The sequence below is a fragment of the Hydractinia symbiolongicarpus genome, chromosome 3 (genome assembly GCF_029227915.1).
Source record: "Hydractinia symbiolongicarpus strain clone_291-10 chromosome 3, HSymV2.1, whole genome shotgun sequence".
NCBI lineage: Eukaryota > Metazoa > Cnidaria > Hydrozoa > Anthoathecata > Hydractiniidae > Hydractinia > Hydractinia symbiolongicarpus.
Window position 1 is genome coordinate 19,635,286 of NC_079877.1, and position 22,146 is coordinate 19,657,431.

At 35.1% G+C, this 22,146-nt stretch overlaps 2 protein-coding genes across 3 annotated transcripts in view; both read left to right on the forward strand.

The window, feature by feature from the left end:
- The window catches only part of LOC130636118 (cilia- and flagella-associated protein 91-like), a 45,254-nt gene extending 30,941 nt beyond the window's left edge, over positions 1-14,313 (forward strand). For both annotated transcript variants that reach the window (XM_057445737.1, XM_057445738.1), the window contains exons 16-18: positions 4,131-4,279; positions 4,372-4,463; positions 13,951-14,313. In XM_057445737.1, the coding sequence (XP_057301720.1) occupies positions 4,131-4,279; positions 4,372-4,463; positions 13,951-14,051 (342 nt within the window). In that variant the 3' untranslated portion in view covers positions 14,052-14,313. The remainder of the gene's footprint in view (positions 1-4,130; positions 4,280-4,371; positions 4,464-13,950) is intronic.
- Positions 14,314-19,685: 5,372 nt separating this feature from the next.
- Positions 19,686-21,569, forward strand: LOC130636119 (caspase-7-like). Its single transcript, XM_057445739.1, has 2 exons — positions 19,686-19,842; positions 20,188-21,569. The coding sequence occupies exon 2, from the start codon at positions 20,192-20,194 to the stop codon at positions 21,443-21,445; it is 1,254 nt and encodes a 417-aa protein (XP_057301722.1). The 5' UTR covers positions 19,686-19,842; positions 20,188-20,191; the 3' UTR covers positions 21,446-21,569.
- The last annotated feature ends 577 nt before the right edge of the window (positions 21,570-22,146 follow it).

Sequence of the window (22,146 nt, forward strand, 5' to 3'; positions counted from 1 at the left end):
TTCTTAATTTTTTTTGTACGTTCAGGGGACTTTGCTAATGTTAGCAAAATTTTTAAACCGTTATATCTCCTTAAACGCTTGTCAAAAGTACGTGCTCCTATACATTTTGTTGAACAGCGTTTCCAGCTCTACACAATAGAGGCAACGTGTAAACGAGTTTCCAAATCTTTTTTGTAAATGGACGGTTCATTGCTGACGTCATCAAAATTTAAATCACGGTACTTTTTTCATTGTTATCCTGCCTAAGTGGAATTTTTTACAGGCCTTATCGGCTAGTCTATATATATAATACGAAGCTTCCGTGTGTCTGCCTGTGACTTTTACAAGGTGGATGTCTCAATTGTTTACCGACAAATTAGCTATTTATTGCCGTTAGTACATTAGTTTGACGTCAAAAATTGAATTATCATCAGTGAAGCCATTGCATTGCACTTTTATGTTTAAGGCTTAATAACTTGGAAACGGGTGGAAATAATTGACGTCTTCTCCGGCGTGGGTAACTAGGGACCACCTAAGAACAATTTTAGGCCAATTTTCCAAAGCTGGGTTAACCCACCTGTTTCAGGACCAACGGGTTGTTGATGACGTCATCTAAAAAACCTCAATATCTCTTTAACCGTTCTTCAAAAGGACATGATCCTATACATGTTCTTGAGCAGAGTTTTAGCTCTATACAATGGAATTAACTGTGAATCAAATTTCTAAGAAATTTTTTTATTATTTTGGCGTTTTTTTGCTGACGTCAGCAAAATATTTAAACCCAAAATCTCTTTAAACGTTCATCGAAACCACGTGACCCTGTACATTATTTTAAACAGCGTTTCAAGCCCTTCACAATAGAGGAAACGGGTAAAGAAAATTCTAAAATAAATTTTTTGTGTATTAACGGATCCTTGCGGGACGTCGTTAAACTTTCAGTAATGATTCTCTTTTCCATTGTTCTCCTGCCTAAGTGGATTTTTCCATGAGATTTATCGCCTAGTCTCTTATAATAATAACCGTCTGTCTGTCTGTTTAGGACTTTTGCAAAGTCAATTTTACTTTTTACTTTTAAGTCTATAAAACATTGCCTAAAAAATTGTTCTGCATTTTACCAAACTTGGACGTTAAAACAATAGTTTAATAGAAATTCTCTATAATAATAGACGTCGTCTGTTTGTTCGTGCGAATTATAGCTAACGTTATCCCTTTGATCTTTTTGCGATTTTTAAAAACCAGGGGGTTGTTTAATCGAAAATCTTATTATTGATTAAAATATATTCAAGAAATTAATTTATTTCCTTAAATAATTTAATTACTTTAATTTATTAACCTTAATTAAAAAAAATTAATTAAGTGGTTAAAATGAATGCATTGTTTTAATACGCCATTTTTAATAATAATTACCCCCGTGATCTCAATCGCCAATTCCGGTCAGGAATAGGCGATTGAGATCACAATAAATAGGACAGTTTTACTGACCGTTTGACTTTATTTTGACCGCTCGCACGTAGTATACCAATCAAAATGCCTGATTCTTTAAAAAACCAATCCAAGATTTTCGCGGGCTGAAAATGCCAACGAAGGAACATGATGACGAAGGTCATTTCGGTTTTGAAAAAGCTTTTTATTTTGTAATATTTGTTTTCTATATGTTTTTACATGTTAAGATAAATATATTGTCGCGTTTTTTAGCCATGTACAAATTTTAAACGCACCATTTTTAGGATTTTTGGCTGGGAACGAAGATTTTTAGGGAGCATTCTACAGCCAGCTAGCTAGCTAGCCTTAATTATTACTATTCAGTTAGGTATAACAGCTTTTTATCCTAGCCAATATCATTTATTTTATGTTAAAGTTGTGTCTATCTAACCAGCTCCTTAGCTACCTCTCGATAAAAATTGAAAGTAGCCAAATGTATTTTTTTACCTGTACTAAGCGCTCAGCTCGGAGTGATATATTTTTTGAACATTCACCGGGAACATTCTCCGAAAAATAAAAAAGGTTGGCCAGCTGTTCTTGGTATGACGGGGTAACAACGAATTGCAATCTGTGTTTTTATTATAGCTTAAGTTTTCGAAAGTTATTTTTTTGGAAAATATATTGCACCGGAAACACCATAAAGTTGTGTGCATGTCAATTGACTTACTACATACTATATAGCTGTACTAAAGCGCTTTACCTGAATGTGTGGCATAGTTGAGGGTTCTTATTAATAACTCATCCGGGCGTTCTACGGTGGGTACAGTTACTTGTGGCTTAACCCGGCTTTTCAACGAGTGTATCCTGTGTTTTGTAAACTAAAGCTACAATATAGTTTTTTTGAAAAGCGTATTAAGCCTAAACGCATGTGCGACACGGTTTACCTGTACTAAGCGCTTAGTCCAGTGTCACGATTAATTTGTTACCGTTTACTGACTGTTACTACTGACTTATTTTGCAAAAAAAAAATAATACTGACCGATTGTTTTTGCTAAGACGGGGTAACAATGGGTTGCAAACTGTGTTTTTATTTCAGCTAAATTGAAAAATACATTGCACTCGAAACACTAGAATGTTGTGTGCGCTTTACTCGATTCACTACATACTGCATACCTGTGCTAAAGGTTGCACAGTTACTTGTGGCTCAACCAGGCTTTTCAACGCCGGGTTCCCCGGCTAGTATATGTAGATTAGTGAAGCCATTGTTAAGTTTAACGCTAAATAACTTGTAAACCAGTGGAAATAATTGACGTCATGTTGTGCGTGGGTAGCTAGGGACTACCAAGGCTCAAATTAGGACCAATTTCCTAAAGCTGGATCAACCCACCCGTTTCGGAACAGACACGTTAATGATGTCATCAAAAACCCTTTAAATACCCATATCTCCGTAAAAGTTCGTTGAAAGTACATGATCCTATACATTTTCGTAATGGCTAATCAAAACCGCAGGATCATATACATTATTTTGATCAGCGTTTAAAGCTTCACACAATATATATAACAAATAAAACAATTGTGAAATAACATCTTTGCGCATTGCTGACGTCATCAAACTGACGCATCTTATTTATTTCTTTTTGCCTAAGTGGAATTTTCCTTATCGACTAGTGAAGTTTAATCCTGCGCAAACTTCGAAAATAATAATAAATAATATGTCTTTGTAGACAAGAAGAAGAAGCATATAAAATAAAAAACGTCTATTAGGGTTATTTCATAAATTACGAGGAATAAAATTTTGAAAAGGAGCTGGAGTTATTTCTCATAACTATGAACTTCTTTTTTCAAGAAGAAAAATTGTTTTTTTGAGTTAATTTCTTCGATCATTATAGATTGTTGCTCATATATTTTGTCTGTATGTACGCGTACGTATGTCCATTGTTGAAAAATCACAATGTTACGCCGTAACCCATCTGTACCTAAATAATCTACCTACAATACGACACAAAAATTATGAGACAAACTGATTTTTTTGCAAATTTTTATCCCCCTCCCCCAATTCAAGGTTGAGGGTAGTAGCTGCCTGTGCCGAGCGAGTCTCCAGTAAGGCAACATTGATGCAGGGGGGGGGGAGGGGATGGAGAACCCTTATTTTGACTTATTTTTGGAGTTTCTCAACATATTTTGTGGAGGGTTGTAGCTAGGTAGATTTCTGAATATGCACTGGATGAATACAATTCCATATCTACCACTGGCTAACCCACAACCAACATTTAGAAGTGGTTCTAGCTTGCTATCTGTTTTCACCGTTAGCCATAATAAAACGACAGTGGCTACAAGTCAAAAAGGTTAAACAACTAAATGCGTTTAACTACTTTCACAATTTCGCGAATGGATATTTTCAATAAATTACTAACGATAGTGGTAATTATTTTTATTTCTCTGTTGTTCTGAACAACAGAACTTTTGTTTTTTAAACTCCAGTCTAATATTCTTGTAAACCATAATTTTATAATCGAAAAAGCGTGCAACACAAGATTACCACTATTCATTAAATGGTTGAAAGCATTTCGTCCTTTATCAACATCATAGTCTATGTCCCGAACATATTTATCGGAGTAATCGTTATCTCTGTAATTGACGTAAATGCTCTCAGGAACTGTGCAGGGAGTCACTGACTAATGACTCTCCTCTTCTACAGATAAAGATGTTTTGCTTTAATTATCACCTAGGTGATTGGTGTACACCAAGAAACTGTAGATATTTACCTTACTGATATAATCAACGATGCTATCGAGACTACCGCAGATGAACAAGCAAGACAGGAAGTTAAGCTAATAGCTGAAAAAATAAACCAGATTGCGTATGAAATGGAGACGTCGTAAGTCTGAATATTATGTTTTCTAAAAAGTTTGGTATCATTCGATAACAACGAAAAAACAGCATAATTACTTTCGGCCGTACTTTTCATAGAATGACTCAATTACAAGGCGAAGAGATTGTGGCCGAACTCGTGACGTCATTTTTGCTCCCAGAAGTGGAACGAATCAGCATGCGAGAAAATGGTAATTTTATTTTGCTTTGAAGTTAATTGTTCTGTTGATTGTACGTTGTTTTTCTAATACGAGGGAGCTTTCGCACATCGGTTTTGCGACGGACTGTGTATTCCAATCGATAGGGAATTTCTAATCGATCAGGAAATAGTCGACCCGCGAAATTGACCTGCGCCGTCTTTCTTTTGGCTAGCATTTTAAGACCAAAACAAATTTAGGCTTATATGTTTAATTCAGCAGGTCCAAATATCAATGTAAAATGCGATAAATCTAAATGATACTAAAAAAAGTCTACGTTTTTTTCATTATTTTCTTTAAAAAAAATAAAAATAAAAAGCCAGTGAATTTTTTTTGTGTCTAACTTGACAAAGGAAGTGACAATACATATATACATATCTCTTTAATAATAGCCGTCGCCGGTATGTCTCTGCGCGGACCCTCGCTGAGTTAGCGAATAATGTCAGGGAAACACGAATATCAAATGCAGCGTATTTTTTTATCCACTTTGTTGCGACAGGTAAATTTAAAGGACAGGCAAACCCGTGGATTTTTCCACGGGCCGACGACTAGTCTCTTTAATACTTTAAAGGAAGAAAATTTCGCAGAAGAAACTATTGCTGAAGAATCTTTCGCGAGGCGAAAAAATCGCGAAATCTTTGGAATTTACTTTCCCAAATGACCCATTTGGCTATATTTCGCGAGAATTAACTTTCGCGAATGACCCATTTGACTATGTTTCGCAAGAATTAACTTTCGCAAATAAGGTAAGCTAAAAAAATTTTTTTTTTAATGATTCAAAAAGAAAACTGTTTTTATTCATGTCTATAGATATCGATATTTTTTAGACTACTCCAGGGTGATAATCGATTATAGCTCTGGCTGCCGCTTTAGCCAAAGCTCTTGTTATAAGGGTACCGCGGGAGCTCCTTGACTTGATGTAAGATTGAACCATCGCGTCAAGGTCACCTAAAAGTAAAGGGTGACCTGTTGGCTTGGTGTATCTTTTTAAAGAGTACTGACTTGACGTTTTTCCTTGGTAGCTCTTTTCACTTCACTGATGACTCTTGTTTTAAAAGTACGTACTGTACTCTCTTTTAATTTGGGTTATTTTGATCGAAATTTGCGCAATGCAGCAACAATTCCATTTTTTCGAGCGTTATCACCAATCTCATATCTGCTTTCGTCCGTCCATTAGTTGTATCTCCCTCGACCTTTCAAATTTTCTGTTTCGTTGATGATAGCCTGAACATCGATAGCTCAAGTCCAGTCCCTGATCGTATTTGTGCCATAGCTGAAAAAAAATATAAAATCAAAAAATTATAAAAAAACTGAAAGGCTGTAAATTTATAATTAAAAAAAGCAAAACACCATCCAAGTTTTAAAAAAATTATTCAAACAAACCCGTACATACCTTTCTGGGAAAGGGTATCATCATATTCAGTTGTGCTTTTTTTCCACCAGGTGGCTCGTTTTGTTGTTTTTCAAGTAAAGCTTTCTTTTTCTCAGCCTTTCGAAGAAGCGACATTTTGTTTTGTGTTTTTACTTCTCACTGCATATAATACTGTTTCCACATATAAAGCCAAATTTAAAAAAATAAAAATCCTGAAAAACCTGAAAACGATAACAAATTTGTAAAAAAACACAATGCCCCCGGATTTAAAAGCTCCTTTCCTCTTTGAAATTGACAACAAAGAATCTGAACGTCTGGCTATTCATTTCACAATATAAACAGACACTATAGCCGTCGTCTGTCTGTCTGTCCGCGAAAGCAGCGTCCTGTTACGGAAACACGAAATTTTTAAAATACCAATACCAAATGCAACATGTTTTTATATATTGTCACGTTTTTTTCAAATTTCTTCTGGAAAAATCCGCTTCTAGTTTAAAATAACATGAGAAAAAGAATAGAAAATTAAGCAATTTTCAGAATGCACATGTTTATCTAAAAACATCACAACACATGCTGGAAATTTTAATGACTGATATAGCAAGAAGGTCCGGCACAAACATGGGCTTCGGAAAGATGAATAAAGTTGCCACTCGTATTGTAAGAACCCGGAGAAGTGGAAGTTTTACTAAGTGGAACCATTTACCCCGATCCCTTGGATTTGCCTTATCAAACTCTCCTAATTTCTTTGGGTAAGTGGAACCCCGGATAAGTTGAACATTTGCTACGTGAAACTAGTTTTGCTAGTTCCTTGAGCCAAATTACGCCCTCGTAACTGGAACTTTTGCTCGATTTTAAAAATTCCCACGTTCGAACGTGCTTTTTGTTACATTCAAATTTAAAACTAACGTGTGTTACAAATTACAGCTAATTTTTTGAAGGCAACATGGCTTCCGTACAGGCATCGAAAAGAAAGATGTGATATAAAAGTGTTAGATAAAGCATATTCACTACACAAAAACATTCCTATTTCTGCTATCATCACCAAACTAAAGCTTTTGAGTTCGCAAAAGGTATGGTTGGATCGCTGGAAAGAACGTTTTAACGTTCGCTTCAACACAGTGTTTTTGTGGTTTAAAATCTTGTTTCGCCCCGCCCCCTAAACTTACCCTCAAGGAAGTAAATGTTTGCATGGGTAATTTCGTCAAAAAAGTATACATTCTCCAAAGTCTTTGCTTTGAAAAGTATTTGTTGCTGTCAATAGACTTTACCCCTATTTTTACCAGCATAATTTAAAGTTAAATCCTTAGTCATCGATAAAGGACCTATAACATTACGGACTTTCTGTTGGATTTTTCCCAGAGCTTCTCTTTTAATAGATCTTTCGCAAAAGATCAAGCTTTATGACTTCGTTCTTGTTTGACGGACTGGATTTTTCATGAGGATGGCATCCTTAAGATCACTATCCTTTATAAACGTTTTAAATTGCTCATTAGCAAAGTTCGCCATTTTATCAAGCATATCGAAAAAGTGGGATGCGACATGCGGGCTCAAAAAACATCATCGAAATAAAATAATGACTGCGCCAATGTTATTTTTTCTCGCCATGGATTTAACGCACGAAAAACTCAATAATGAATAAATACATTTTCGTTTATTTTTAACAGACTTAACAAAGTATAACGAAAAATAACAGAACTTTAACAAGTTCAAAAAATGTGAATTATAAAAAACACAAAGGATAAGGCGACTTCGCTTTGAAAAATTTTAAATGTGCAGAGTGGGTAGAAAGTAGAAAGGATATCCTTCGAAAACGGATTACTTTTTGCTGGTATCAATTAGTACGAATAATAACCAAAAATTAATTTCTGCCCTTCTGAAAGGATTTGAATTTTAAAAAAATATTGCGAAAACCTAATCCTCACGAAAATTATTTTCTATATTTCCTTTTGTTTATTTGGTCGTTTGATGGGAAGTCAACCAATAACACCAAAACACCAATGGGAATCCATACTAATCGATATTAACGAAACAGAAAAGTAGATAAAGGTAAATTTACAATCCAACTGACCGCAACAATGTTTTTTGTCTGCTAGTCAGATGTGGCTTCAAGTCTTCTGGAACAGTTATGGAAGTCAAAAAAAAAAATTTGTCATGTTTAGACAGGCACGAGTGGTTGAAATGTTAATATACTTGGTAAAGTCGGGTGATTGTGTCAGTTCCTTCGATTTCGGACTGACGTATATTCTTTTTGTTTTTTGAGACTCTTCAGGTGGACTGTTTGCACAGTACTTCCCACCACAACCGTTACAGCTTGAAACATGTGTTAAAATTTTAACAGCGTCAGTATGTAGCTGTGTGGATTTGGATCAGGGTGTAACAGGTGGTATTAGTTGTAAGTGTGGTGTGTGTATCGTTTGTGTTGAGCTGAAATGAAGTGCTAGTAGTTGTGGTAGTTGAAGAGGACACAGAAGTTCTTGCAATCTGGTTGAATGTTGCCGTAGTTTTTGTTGGTTGTAAAGAAAAAAAAATTTTTATAACCGTGGATATTTTGTTCGCCTTTCCTTTTCTTCGCTGCGTTGCTTTGATTTCGTAAAGAAACTAGAATATTTAATTTTCCCGCAAGTGGTGCAACTTAGACTTTGACCTTCCGTTCTCAGTAGAGAAGCGTACAGACAATGCTAAAATGGAGAGGCTCTTTTAAGAGATTTACAGTTTACCTTGAGATGGTTTTTCTTTTGTTTTATATATCAGTATTGTATTTTAAGCCTGTTAAACTTTGTTTTGTAGCAAAATTATATACCTTAAGGGAATTAATTTTTGCGGGATCTTAATTTCGCGGGGTTTTTTTAGGAAATTTCGCGGAAAAAAGGGAATTTAATTTCGCGGATCAACATGATTTGGAAATTTCGCGGGAATTTAATTTCGCGGATCCAAATTTCGTAAAATTTTAAAAGTAAGAAATACGAATTTTAGTAACTCTTAATATATCTTTTCTTTAACTATCCGCCATATCATCCTCTAAAATAGAAAATATATTCCCAACGTCATCCTCATAATCAGAATCACTATCAAGATTGTTTTCATGTGTGTACATGTCTCTTTCAAGACTATTTTCCTAACGATCTTCATTTTCGAATGAGTCGCACGCTAGGAGGGGATCAATATCATTAAAAGGATCGATGTTGGCCAACTCTCCTAACCCTTTCTTTACAGCAGCTGATATTCCAGTAACTTCCCAGGCTTTTAAACATACAGCTTTTTCAGCAGTTGCAGTCATGTGATCATACATTTCTATAATCCACTTAGCGTGCAGTGGTTTAACGAAGGAAAGTTTCATACTGACATTCATGTTGTTTAATTCATTTCCGTCGTCCAGAGCACGAGTAATCTGGTCTCCATACCATAGCGTGAACTTGTTCTTCATCATTCGTTTCACATAGCCATTGGGTCCTCCTTGCACGTCAAGAGGCTGAAACAGGTAGGTGAGGTTAGCAGGGACCTTCACGAGAAAAATATTGTTTTCTCTCAAGACGTCCTGCACTAATTCTGTCATTTGTCCCTTAAAAACATCCATTATTAAAAGGGCAGGATAGCAAATATGGAGATCAAGGGAACGTCGTTCTTTTTCAACGAAGGTGATGATAATTTTCTCTAGCATATTCAACGATTCTTTCTCATTACTGTAATGTTTCTCGTTTGCACTAAGAAGAAATTCAGGTGGGAAAGCTACAGCAGGAATACTTTTTGAAGTTTTCCCACCATAAATAAGCTGAATCGGGAGGAAATCACCACTCAAAGTAATTGCAAATGTAGCAGTTATCGTTCTTTTGTCTGTTGAGCCAGCGATTGACACGGTCTTACTTGTTACATCCAGGTACAAACTTAGTTGGAGTTTGGTCCAAATTAATTAGAGAGACGGAGGAATTTGGTTTTCTTCGATTTTTTTGACAATAGAATACAAGTATGATTCCTCTATTTCCTTTTTCAACTCCTCCGGTATTGACACTTTGCCGGTCGTTGCTAGCATGCCAGGTTGATAATTTAAGAAAAATAGTTGGACACTTACCTAGAGAGTTCTCACGTGCTACAATATTCCTACTCGATCGAGGTGGAACCGTTAAAGGCGCGTAATTACCCTGTAGGAAACTTTTTTTAGAGGTGCCTATTTTATTGTAAAAATTAAAAGATATACATAAGAAAACATTATCCTGAAGATTTTATTGAAAACTGACAAACAGAACATGTTCAAATGTTTCATAGAAATAACAAACTCACCCCAATTTCTCTTCACCTACAGAACCGCCATTGCATTTCATTGCACGAATCATGCGATAATAAACGCATGGAAAAATCGATCACATGGTTGCTGGATTCATGCCATTACAGAAAAAATATGAATAAAGGAGAGCATCTGTAGCTGTGTTTCCATTGTAATGCTTTTATAAATGTATCCACAAAGTTCCGAACATGATAAATCAGATAAATCAATCGAAGTTTCTGTGTTATTTTCTTTATTATTTATACGTTTTAACTCACTGAAATCAGACTTCTTTGCAACACTGACCACTTCTTGTAGTTGTTTCTGAAGACAGCTTCGCCTCGCTAGCTGTTTTACTTTTTGATTATTTTCCTTTGTTCGAACAGTTAGTTTTTTCCTTATGGAGACATTATCAGATCTAGACAATTAGAATACCTAAATTTTCAGAATTTCCCCTTTCATGCTCTAAATTTAATTATCTCCATAGTGCTTCAATTATCTTCAACTATCACAATGAGCATTCTCCCCCGTTGTTTTTTTTTGGCTTATAATATGCAATAATCCCGGTCATGCTAATAAAAAAAGAAAGAGTGTGATAAGCATTCTTTTAATAATTAATAACCACGAAGCAATGCTGTGATTTCTTCTTTCTGTTTTGTTTTGTGTGGTCTCCAAAAACAATGGCGAAAAGAATAGAAGAAAATTAAATCTAAGTGGAGAAAGTGATCGGATTTTTTTACGCGCGGCCACTTTTTTAAACAGAACCAAAATTTCTTTCCACTTTTTGATGCCATGTTTTACAAAGAAAAACAAGCCAAAAGGAACAGCGTGAACGGAGCCTACCATTATGACAATTTTGTCGAACTCCATCTCAGTGCTCATTTAAAGATAAGGCCGTTCGTTTACCTACGGTTTCACACGAACATTTTGCGACGGCCCGCTTATTAGACGAGAATAAGAGATCAACAAGATCGTCAAATATGGCGACTGGAAAAAAACCCAATAAATTCAAGATATTGAAGTACCATTATTTCCATTTCTAGTAGGTTTTATATCCTCAAATTTTCAGGAAAGTCATAACTCCGTCTGAACTTTGAAATAAATAAAAAAAATGTATATGTTAATTTTTTTCTATAAGGGTGATTACGCGCCTTTAAGCTGAGTAAAAAACATCACTTTGGCAGTTTAGCTGGATGAGAAAATACATGTAGCTAGCTAGCTAATCTTGCCAACATGCACACAGGCAGGCATAATAAACCATTACTTAATAAAAAAAATCTTATTTTTTATTCATTTCTTTACTTAAAAAAAGGTGCTTTTCCAAAAGTATAGTTTTAGTCAGACCAGCTAAATGCATTTTCCAATTATTTTAAACAACTGATGTGACTGCTTAACAAGTTTAAAATTTTGTTAGTCTGTCATAAATGCAAAATTTAGCCACACCATTCATAGGTAGAAAAATGTCATGTTTCGAAACAAATTTTGTGTCTCAAAACACCACAAAGAGGATTTACAGCTGAAAACATATGAACCAAAGAAAAAGAGGGGTCATTCAAAAATTACATAATGCCTGAGGGGTTATCATATTTGTACCGCACTGTTACGAAAATTTTTATGTATGTCAGATATTTTTAGTTATTTTAGTGTACGATCTACATCTTGAATTTGTTTCTTGCCTTTTGATTTACACAAAAGTACCAAAAATGCCATCTTGTGTGTGCTTAATATATATATGATATATCTTCTCATATTAGAGAACTAGTTTGCCTTTGGTATGGAATGAATATGAAAATAAGTAAAAAAAGGTCTTAAAATTTTAAATATTACGTAAAAAGGGGTGTGTGTGGTACTAGATTTGTTAAATTGGGTTACAAGAGAGAGGTGGGTAGTCGTAAAAAATGACTAATTTGGGTGGTAGCTAGGTAATTATTGAATGGCTAATGCTATACAACATATAAAACATTTAAGTGACCACTCATACCGGGATAAAAATATGCTGATTTCATCCCGGGGTGAGGCTCACGTGTAAACACTTTTCGTTTAATCCCGGGATGAAATTTCATCCCGCCTGCGTGTAAACGTGGTCTAAGGCAATTTTTATAATCTGAAGCTGCCTACATATTCCAGAAATTATTCTACCCTTCTCTTCACTCACTTGTTTTTTTTTCAATAGGATTCAGAACGCCACTAAAATAAAACCTTTTTCTTTATAAACTTAATTTGAAATCTAACAATGAACTACACATGTTTTTTTATAAAAAATTTTTTATAAGAAAATGAGCCTTAAAAACCTCAAAATCCCAGGAAAATTTTAAGAAAATGCCCAGACTAAAATAACAAAGGAAGTTTTTTTTTCATTAATAAAAATAGATGCCTTAAAACAAAGGAAATATATTTTGTTTACAAAATGTAGCCAGCGAAACTAAACTATATCAAAGTATTATGTAACCTGCTAATAAAACAGCACAACTTCTTTTACAAACTTTAAAGACGCTGGTTGCAGTTACCAAGATAAAATTTCTTGTATATTTTACTCGTGAAGCAATACAATATGTTGTACGTTTTCTGTTGCTGAGACATAAAATTTCTGGCCGCTAAAGTTCCGCCATTGTTGATCGCATAAATTACCGTATGACGTTTTGCATAATCTGACCATATATTGGCCAAAATCGCTCAACGAGACCAAAGTTTTTTTTTTGCCGTCTGTTCTCATATCAAAAAAGGCCTGGGGACGAGGGTGCCAAAGTTTGGATATATAGTATTTTTGGAAAAGGGTATTACGTATATAGTGGATGTGCGACACGGTATAATTGTACTAAGTGCTCAGCCCAGTGTTAACGTCAGACTTTTCTCTATTTAACGGAAGGTGCAATACAGTTTTTTTTTCGGCAAACATATAACACCCAAAAACCATAATGTTGTGTGCACTTCACTCGATTTAGTTACGACATACTGCATATATATCTGCACCACTAAAGCGCTCCACATAAAGTGCGGCACAGTTTACGGTTCTTATTATTCGCTCCACCGAGTGTTTAACGCTGGGTAACACCGTTACTTGTGCCTTAATCCAGCGATTCGCAGCCGGTTTCCCCGGATAGTAATACAACTACTATTCTCTTATAGCAAGAAAGTTCTTGCAAAAAAGCTCCATTGGCATTATAAAAATCTTACCTGTGTAAACTGTTTTATCCCAGTGCCAGTTGAAAAAGCAACCTCCGCCATGTTATAATTTAAGGTGAACAAACGCATGAAATTGAAACTATTTCGCGACAGCTTCCTCCTATGGCGGTCGAATATGTTTTGGGAATGTGCGGACGCGTGTTTCAGATTGTCTCTAAAATATTATCAAGTTCTTTTAACAAGTTTCAATTCCATCTTTTTATTACTATTTTTACAACTGGGCCACCCCAGTTTTTTGAAGTACTTTTTTATTACATCCCGAAATGGCTGATTACCCAGAGTATTCTTTTTCTTGTGATTATGCTAAAAACAAGCGTTGATTCACGATTTTTTCGTTAAGAGACTATACAAAAGTAGCTCTCATAAATTGAACTCATCCCGTTTTATTTTACCCTTTCTAAAACCTTCTGCGTTTTTTTGATGAAATTAATTTTTTTTCGAAAAACTTCGGATAAGTGGAACATTCGCTAGAGTTAAACCATTTTTTTCGGTCCCTTGAAAGTTCCACTTATCAAATTCCACTTTCAAAAGCGTTGCGTGGGCCCTGTTAAATAATTTATCTTGTGTTATAACCCTTTTTTAAGATGTTTCAACCATTCAAAATGTTGTTTGTTATTAAAGCCCTCTCGAAGGTAATGTAGTGTAAATTTGAAAAATATTGCTTTCAGTTAAACGAAACCAACGCAAGCATCTGCTGGCTGCTCATCGTATCATCTATGACGAAGCAAAACAACTCGAACAACCTGAAACTAAAAGTGTAAACGAATAGCGTGCAGACAACATTGTAGCTATTAGGCATTATTTTTTTTACAAGCTTTTCTTTTACAGAAATGGTAGTGTTTTTTTCTGTCAGTCCGCTTTTTACCGAAGTTAAAAAAATGCACCAATTGATCATATTCCTGTCCGTAGTGTAGTAAGAAATTCTCAATCTTGCTGTTATATCTATCATTTTGATTGGTTACATTTAAACTGTCTATTTTTGATTTAGTCCAATGTATAGTTCGACAAATTTTATTATGCAAAGAATAAAACTTGTGTTATTTCTTAGAAGATCTCTTGTATGAATTCGTGTTTGTTGATTTCCGCCAGCGAAGGCGGAATCTTAAAATCGCCTGAGGAGATAGACAGATTGAGCCAGCGCAGCTAGGCTGGACGCCCGAAACTTATCCAGGCTAAACCCTAAATCCTCGTTTTGACAATTTTTTTTCTGAGAACAGGCTAAAATGAGTTTTAAGCCAATAAGAATCCTAACATTGCAACAAATTGTTTTATTATCCAATGAACAATACTTTATTTTAAAGTTTATATGCTATCGAAAGTTAAAGCTCGGCAGTGTAGCATAATGAAGATCGTCTTATAATGCGTCATCTTTGATGTTATTAACGTTTCCCTTTAATAATTACGTCATTTCCTTCTGTACAATTTTGCAAGCACGTAGACTAAACATAGTCATAAGAAAAAGAGATAGTCTGGAAAAGAGAGCGCTATAACAATAGAAGCATTGTTTTGATCCTTTTGTGGCCGTAATTAAACTAGAACCCAGTTTTCTACAGGCACGGTAAATTAGAAATGGCGGTTTTTCTGGTTCAGATTACTCTTTTTTGTTGTAAACAAAGAATTTAATTTGATTTTTTTATTGATATGCCTGGAGATAATTGTTCAATATTTGGCTGTACAGTATCACGAAGAGCTAAGTACAAGGGAATAGCTATTTTCAAAGTCTTAACTAGTGATAATACGTTCGATTCACAGTGGAGGAAAAAATTGACAGCTATTGTCACCAAAGATCGTGTGGTTGATAAAGCACTTCGTGACAGAATAACAAATAAAAGAATCTTCGTTTGTCAACGGCACTTTAATGAAAATCGATATTATCGTCATGAGAGCAGAGTTACATTGAATCCTGGTGAATTGCCTTGCCTCAATTTACCCATCAAAAGCATTCCTTCTTCTTCAACCATAACAAAACCAAGGGAATCATCACAGTCTACTTTATTAAAGAGAGCTCAACATCCACCTCCAGAAATTAAAACACCTGAATATTTTGAATGATATCAATCATTTTCTGAATTTTCTTCCCGTATTCAAAATCTCAGACTTGCCGAGTATTGCAATGATGATATTCATATGGTACCAAAGTATGAGATTTATGTTGATACAAGTCTTCAGTTTAATGTCCGTGTGCTACTATGGAGTCTTCCTAAACAACATCAACTTTATAATATCTATGACCACTCAGTTAAAAATATCACAATTTCTAATTTGATTAGGTACATTTCGGGTTTCTTTGTTTGTCCTGGTTTGCCAAGATCATTTTCTGGTAGTTGCATTGAACATACTGCACCTAAAAAATTTAACCCAACAATAGACATATTACCAAATCCTCTTTCTCAAACGAAATGGCATCGACCACCTTCCTGCCAATTATTAATTAACACTGAAGACAAATGTGAACCGTGTTTGAAAGCTGAATCTAGGGAAAAACTTAGTCTTCAAAGAAAACAAGACAATTTATCCACACCGGCTCATGATAAAGCTCCTGTTTCCTTAACATCTCCTGATCGTATAAAATTGAAACTTCAAAGTTATAGAATTGAGAACAAACAGTTAAAAGCTGACAAATTAAAGATGATGGAAGAAATCGTACAAAAGGCAGTACCTGTTGATGATAGTTTGAGCAAAGATATGATGAATATCATGTCAAATGCAGATTACGAAAAGATGCCTGAATTTATGCAATTCTTTTGGAGTGAACAACAAAAATATCTTTCTTCATCAAAGACAGCTGTTAGATATCATCCTATGATTATCCGGTATTGTTTGGGTTTAGTCGCAAAATCGCCTTCGTTTTATGATGAAATTCGTTATGACGAGAAAACAAAAAAGGTTTCGTTATTTTGCCCAGTCGTCGCCGATTAAGGGACTATAAAAACTATATACGACCACAGCAAGAATTTAATAAAGATGTCATCTTAGAATTAAAAAAAATAGTGGAGAATTTTTCAGACATAGAACGATATGGTATTGTATTAATAGATGAAATAAAAATACAAGAGAAATTAGTTTGGAATAAGCACACCGGTGACTTAATTGGATATGTGGACTTAGGTGATATGGAACTTAATTTGGCATCCCTTCAAAAATCTGATGACATTGCATCACACATGCTGGTCTTCTTAATTCGAAGTATTGTTAACCCCTTAAAATTCTCCCTTGCCAACTTTGCAACCACAAATGCTACGTCTGTTTAGTTATTTACATTATTTTGGAAAGCTGTTGGCATATTGGAGGATAATTGTGGAATTAAAGTGGTCGGTGTTACAAGTGATGGCGCTTCTCCAAACCGCAGTATGTATCAGATGCATTTTAATATGACAAGAGTGGAAGATGTTAATGGAGACGTTGATGTAACCTATCGTACACTTAATGTGATGGCAACTGAAAGAGATATATATACTTCATATCCGACCCACCACATCTGATTAAAACTGCCAGAAACTGCTTAGCTAATTCAATGGCTGGAAGGTGCACAAGAAGTATGTGGAACAATGGTAAATATCTGACATGGAATCACATATCAAAGCTTTTTTTTGATGATTTGGACCGTGGTCTTGTTCCCAAAATCACAAATAACCATATTTAACTCACACCCTTTTCTGTGATGAATGTCCGACTAGCTGCACATGTGTTAAGTGAATCAGTTTTTCATGCACTCCAAACATATGGACCACCAGAAGCAGAAGCTACTGCCACGTTTTGTATGATGATGGACAAGTTCTTTGATTGTTTGAACATCGGAAATACAAAAGAAGGCATCACTAAAGCAAAATCGTTTCTAAAACCATTCGAATCACAAGATGACGAGCGCTTTACATGGCTACTTGAAACATTTCTAAAATATTTTTTCTGATTGAAAGGACTCAATTGCCAGAAGACCTGGAAATCATCGCAAACATATGAAGGTATTAAAATCACAACATATTCATCGATCGAGCTTATTAAATATCTATTGTCACATGGTGTACCATATGTTCTTACAGAGCGCTTTTGCCAAGATTTGCTGGAAAATTATTTCGGAAGACAACGATCAATGGGGCATAGAAAAGACAATCCTACTGTTAGAGATTTTGGATACAACGATAACACGATTCGTACACAAAAAATATTCAGACCAATAGCTGGTAATTGTATTGACAACGAAGCATTTGCCAAAATTGATGTTGAGTCTATGCCATGTCGTAAAAAAAAGAAATAATGAAGAAAATGATTAAGGCGCCGAGTCATCAACAAATCAAAGAAGAAGCAGCACACAAAAAACGGTTATTTTTATAGCCACACATCTTAAAAAACATTATTACTGGCTTCACCTTACTCTGTTTTTATGGTTCTGATGGTGAGTATGATTAGAAAATTCTGTGGGCCAGTATTCACAAATATAAGTTCCACATAAATTTTTAAGTCCCAATGGGCAAATATTTATCCAGCATTATTCTGAAGGTAGTATTTTGCAGCACACAAAAAACTGAATGTGTATGAAATCATTTTCTGTAAGTTCCATACAAAAATACTTACTTTTAAAGGTTGAATATTTCCGTGTACTTCTTGTTCTTTCCAAAATAATGTTTTTTATAAGTTTGTAGCTATAAAAATAGCTGTTTTAACAAGTTTATAGTCTGTTGTTCAAGACTAATGTCCATGATCCACAGTGCTTGATGCTTTTTTTACTTCATTTCGCAACGATTGTGATTTTTTAGCCTTTGATTTAACATTGTGCCGTTGACATTTATCCTTCACAAGTGAATATACATGAACACGAATATACAACATGATAAGATGTTCCAGTAAATTCAAAGCTATCTCTTTACTAACTTCTTCAGTTGAAGCATTTTTTAACTTGTTGTAATTGCATAAAATTCTTGCATTATTCATGAGATATGATACCATTATTTTACTGTCAATACTTCTATGCGTGGTGCTAGACTCTTGGCGGAAATGGGATTCAACTATGGAAAAAATTTCAAAAACTTCTGATGTTACTGTCCATAAGCCGCCTCGGTCTTTAATACGCACTAGTGCATTGATTTCGGTATCGTGTTGCTGGTCAGTTGATTTACCAGCAATAAGTAGATGTATGCTTTGCAGATTCAAGATATACGACTTTGTTTCGCTCTTCGTATACGTCTGTAAAGTGTTCCAAAAACATATCCTGCAAGATATTTAATAATTTGCTTTTCCTTTGGTGAAAAATTTGTACCTGGAGATACATTTGCAATATTACCATTAACAACTGAACCTGTTAGGTGGGAAAGTACATAGTTCGCTAACTCAAATCCTAGGTTAACTGATGCTCTTTTTGATAAGTTTTTGAAAACAATATTCTCGGAAACACATTTGTAAAAAGAGGCATAACATTTTTCGCTATTGTTTTTAAAACTGTCAACAACATCTTTAATAAATTCAAAGGTGTATCTAGCATCATCTAGTGTTGGCTTTTGAAACATCAAAAACCCCTTTCTCGTTTCTTCACTATAGCACTCATCTAGAGCTAGCTTGGAAGCACATTCTCCGATGTATTTCTTCAAATATAGAGGGTGTAATTTATTTTCAGGCACTTGGTGATGAGGTTCAGCCACAGAAGTGGGGCCATGCTTGCTATTTTTATGTCTGGTTAAACCTCTTGATGTCTTGCATATTTTTTCGCACTGATCACATTTGAAACCCTCTTCTATGGATAAGCAACAACCTCATCAACAATATCTCTTTTTCTTATGACTAAAGCTATATTCAGCAGAACTAATTAATTATTCATGATTTTAATTTAAAGAGGATTTGTTGAGGCTGAATCTTTTTGATGAAAGATAATGTACTATAGCTATAAAATCGTGACAAGTGTGTTATAAAAGAAAAAATAAGAATATGTAGTCTGAAAATAACCTTTCGTAACTGATTATGTAAAAAAAAAATTGCTGCCACCTTTAAAGATATTTTCCAAGTTGTTTTTCAGAGAAAAAGAGAAAATAGATAAATTTTCAGCCTTGGCTGTTGTTTTCATTTTGTTTTTATTGTTCATCAATTTTCAGGTTTATTATTTTTCTTTTAAGATTGTTCTTATAGAGAAATGAAGTTTATGTAAGTTGAGTTAGCTATGATTTACAGTTACAATAATAATCAAAAATTGAATTTTAAAATTTTAGAATATTCAATGATTTTGTTCCTCCATATCACTCAGTCCTCTTTAAAGTTCAATACTTTTTCAGATTATTGCTAATGGCGGGAATCTTTAAGCCGCAGGGCTTCTTGTTTTCTTAGAAATAATATGCAGCATAAGCTGTCAGAACTTGCACGACTCGTTGCTTAGTTGTCGTGATTGAGGCTCGCAGATGGAGAGCTGTTAATTAAAATATGATACGCTTGAATAGAGCAATAACTTTTAGAACAATCACAAAACTAATGCGTTGTTAATAATTCATTACAACAAACCCAGTGTTCAAATTTTGTGTTAAAACTTAACTACATTTTAGACAAGGTGGCAAATTTTTTGAACGACATTAAACAATCAGGTAAAATATTTACTTTGTTCTAATCAGCAAACGTAATATATCTAAACACAATGTCAATGTTTATTAATACAAACTATACTAAAAGAACTTTGGATAATAGTACTGAAAGAACTTTAAAAGAGTTTTTCGTTAGTTTAAGAAACGGAATTAAATTGTGACCTACTCGCGTTGTACTTATTTCCTTTACCAAAATAAAATGAATTAATTCCGCGAAAGTCTCTGAGCCTTTTAAAAAACCTAAAATCTCGTCCCAGTTATTTAGTTTTGTCAGAGGTTTAGAAGTTAACAAATCCTCAATTTGTCTTTTTTTACGAAGATATATTAAATATTCGCTTTACGCTCTAGAAAGATGGATGAAATAGATCGACCGGCAGTGGGACAGTTACCATCTCCAAGAGCACCATTCAATTTAGACAATCGACCAGAACTAAGCGAAGATACGGAGCCTCTAGACGAAGTCGATCGCCCCAGTGTAACAATGGATGTACCAAAGGATCCAGAACGTTTTTTAGCTCAAATTGTTGTCGATAAAAATGAAAGCGAAAAAAGAATTGAGATAAACACTGATTTTAACCACGAGAACATGAATATTGAAACTCAAATTGCGAATGATGAAATAATACATATTGAGTCTTCCGATGGTCCGCCGGTACAGCCAATAGGAAATGTAGATGGACCTTTCAACCAAATGTTCAGAAGACACAGCCCGATTATACAACAACGTACAGAGAGGACAGATAAAGAGGGTATCACCTCCAAACATGTCACACTTTACCCGAAAGAGCCGGATAGCAAAGTTAGTGGTAAAATAAAACATGAAGTCAATTCAGAATATTTTTATAATATGAACAGTTTTCCTAGAGGAAAGCTTACTCTAATAAATGTAAAGTACTTTCAGAAATCATCTGGTATGGGTGAGTATCCACGACATGGAACGGATAAAGACGCCGAAGGCTTATGCTCACTTTTTTTAGACTTAGGCTTCATCGTTGACAGATACGACAACCCGTCTAAAAGAGAGATTCTTAGTATCCTTAAGGGCGCTGCAAACGAAGATTATTCAAAGCTTAGCTGTTGTGCGTGCGCCATGTTAAGCCATGGCGAAGAGGGTATAATTTACGGAACAGATGGCTATGTGAAGATTAAGGAAATTACCAAGCTTTTTCGAAGTCGCTCACTAGCTGGAAAACCGAAGTTCTTTTTATTCCAGGCTTGTCAGGGCTCCGAGTACATGAATCCTTTGGACTCAGTAGATGGTCCTGGTCGTCATCTCATTGACGAAGCCGAAATGTCATTGACACTTCCATCCGAAGCGGATTTTTTGTACGCATATTCCACTGTTCCTGGTTTCTACTCTTGGCGTAACTCGAGACGTGGTTCTTGGTTTATGGAAGCTGTTGTGTCTACTTTTCGTGAGTCGGCACACAAGATGGATGTCGTCCGCATGTTAACCCGTGTTAATGCAATCGTCGCGCATCGTAAGTCGCGAACGGATGATGTGGTGACAGATGACAAGCGTCAAATTGCTTCAATAATCACCCAGATGCGAAAAGAATTCTTTCTCTTTCCGCCTTATGGACCACTACCCAAAGAAGGAAGCTAATGCTTTTGAATGCATATTTTTATATCACACAACACTAGTACGATTGAATAAAGTTAGACTAGGTTAAAAATTTGATTGTATTTTATTGGTTATGTTCATACTAAAAATTATTCATGTTTATTTAGTTATTGAATTATTTCCAAACATCCCCTTTCTTCGAAGTTTGCATGAACATCTATAGAATTGCTTGCTCGTTAACATTGTGTAACTATCGGAAAGTCTAACTGCTCTCTCCACTTGAAGAGGAATCTGATGAAGTCGACATAAACTCTACCTCCTCCACTCCAGCATCCCCATTCGCAGGTAAAGACATCATTGCAGAAACAGGCATCGTAGCTAAGTGCGCCTAAAAATGAGGGGAAAAGTAGAGTAGGCTAATAAATACTAGGCGTAAATTTAAGCACCACAATGTGATATCCGGGTTCATTCATTTTCTTTATGAATTTTGCTTTAAAGGAGATACGAACTACGGCTGCTGAATAAAAGTTTATGATGCAGTGTTGTTTTTGAAGACCAGATTAGATCGACAGGCGTGGTAAACCAAAAGATAAACTAAAACCCCGGACATAAATTAGCGGAAAAATGCAAAAATATGATTCTCCCCCTCTCAACCTTTTCCAATGTTGCAGGTTCCATATGCTAGATTTTGAGCCTAAAAATTGGTTATGTGTCGCGTCAACATTAAATTGGGGGGAAGAGGG

Coding starts and splice junctions, on each gene's coding strand:
- LOC130636119 (XM_057445739.1), top strand. CDS start 20,192: ATGGATGAAATAGATCGACCGGCAGTGGGACAGTTACCATCTCCAAGA.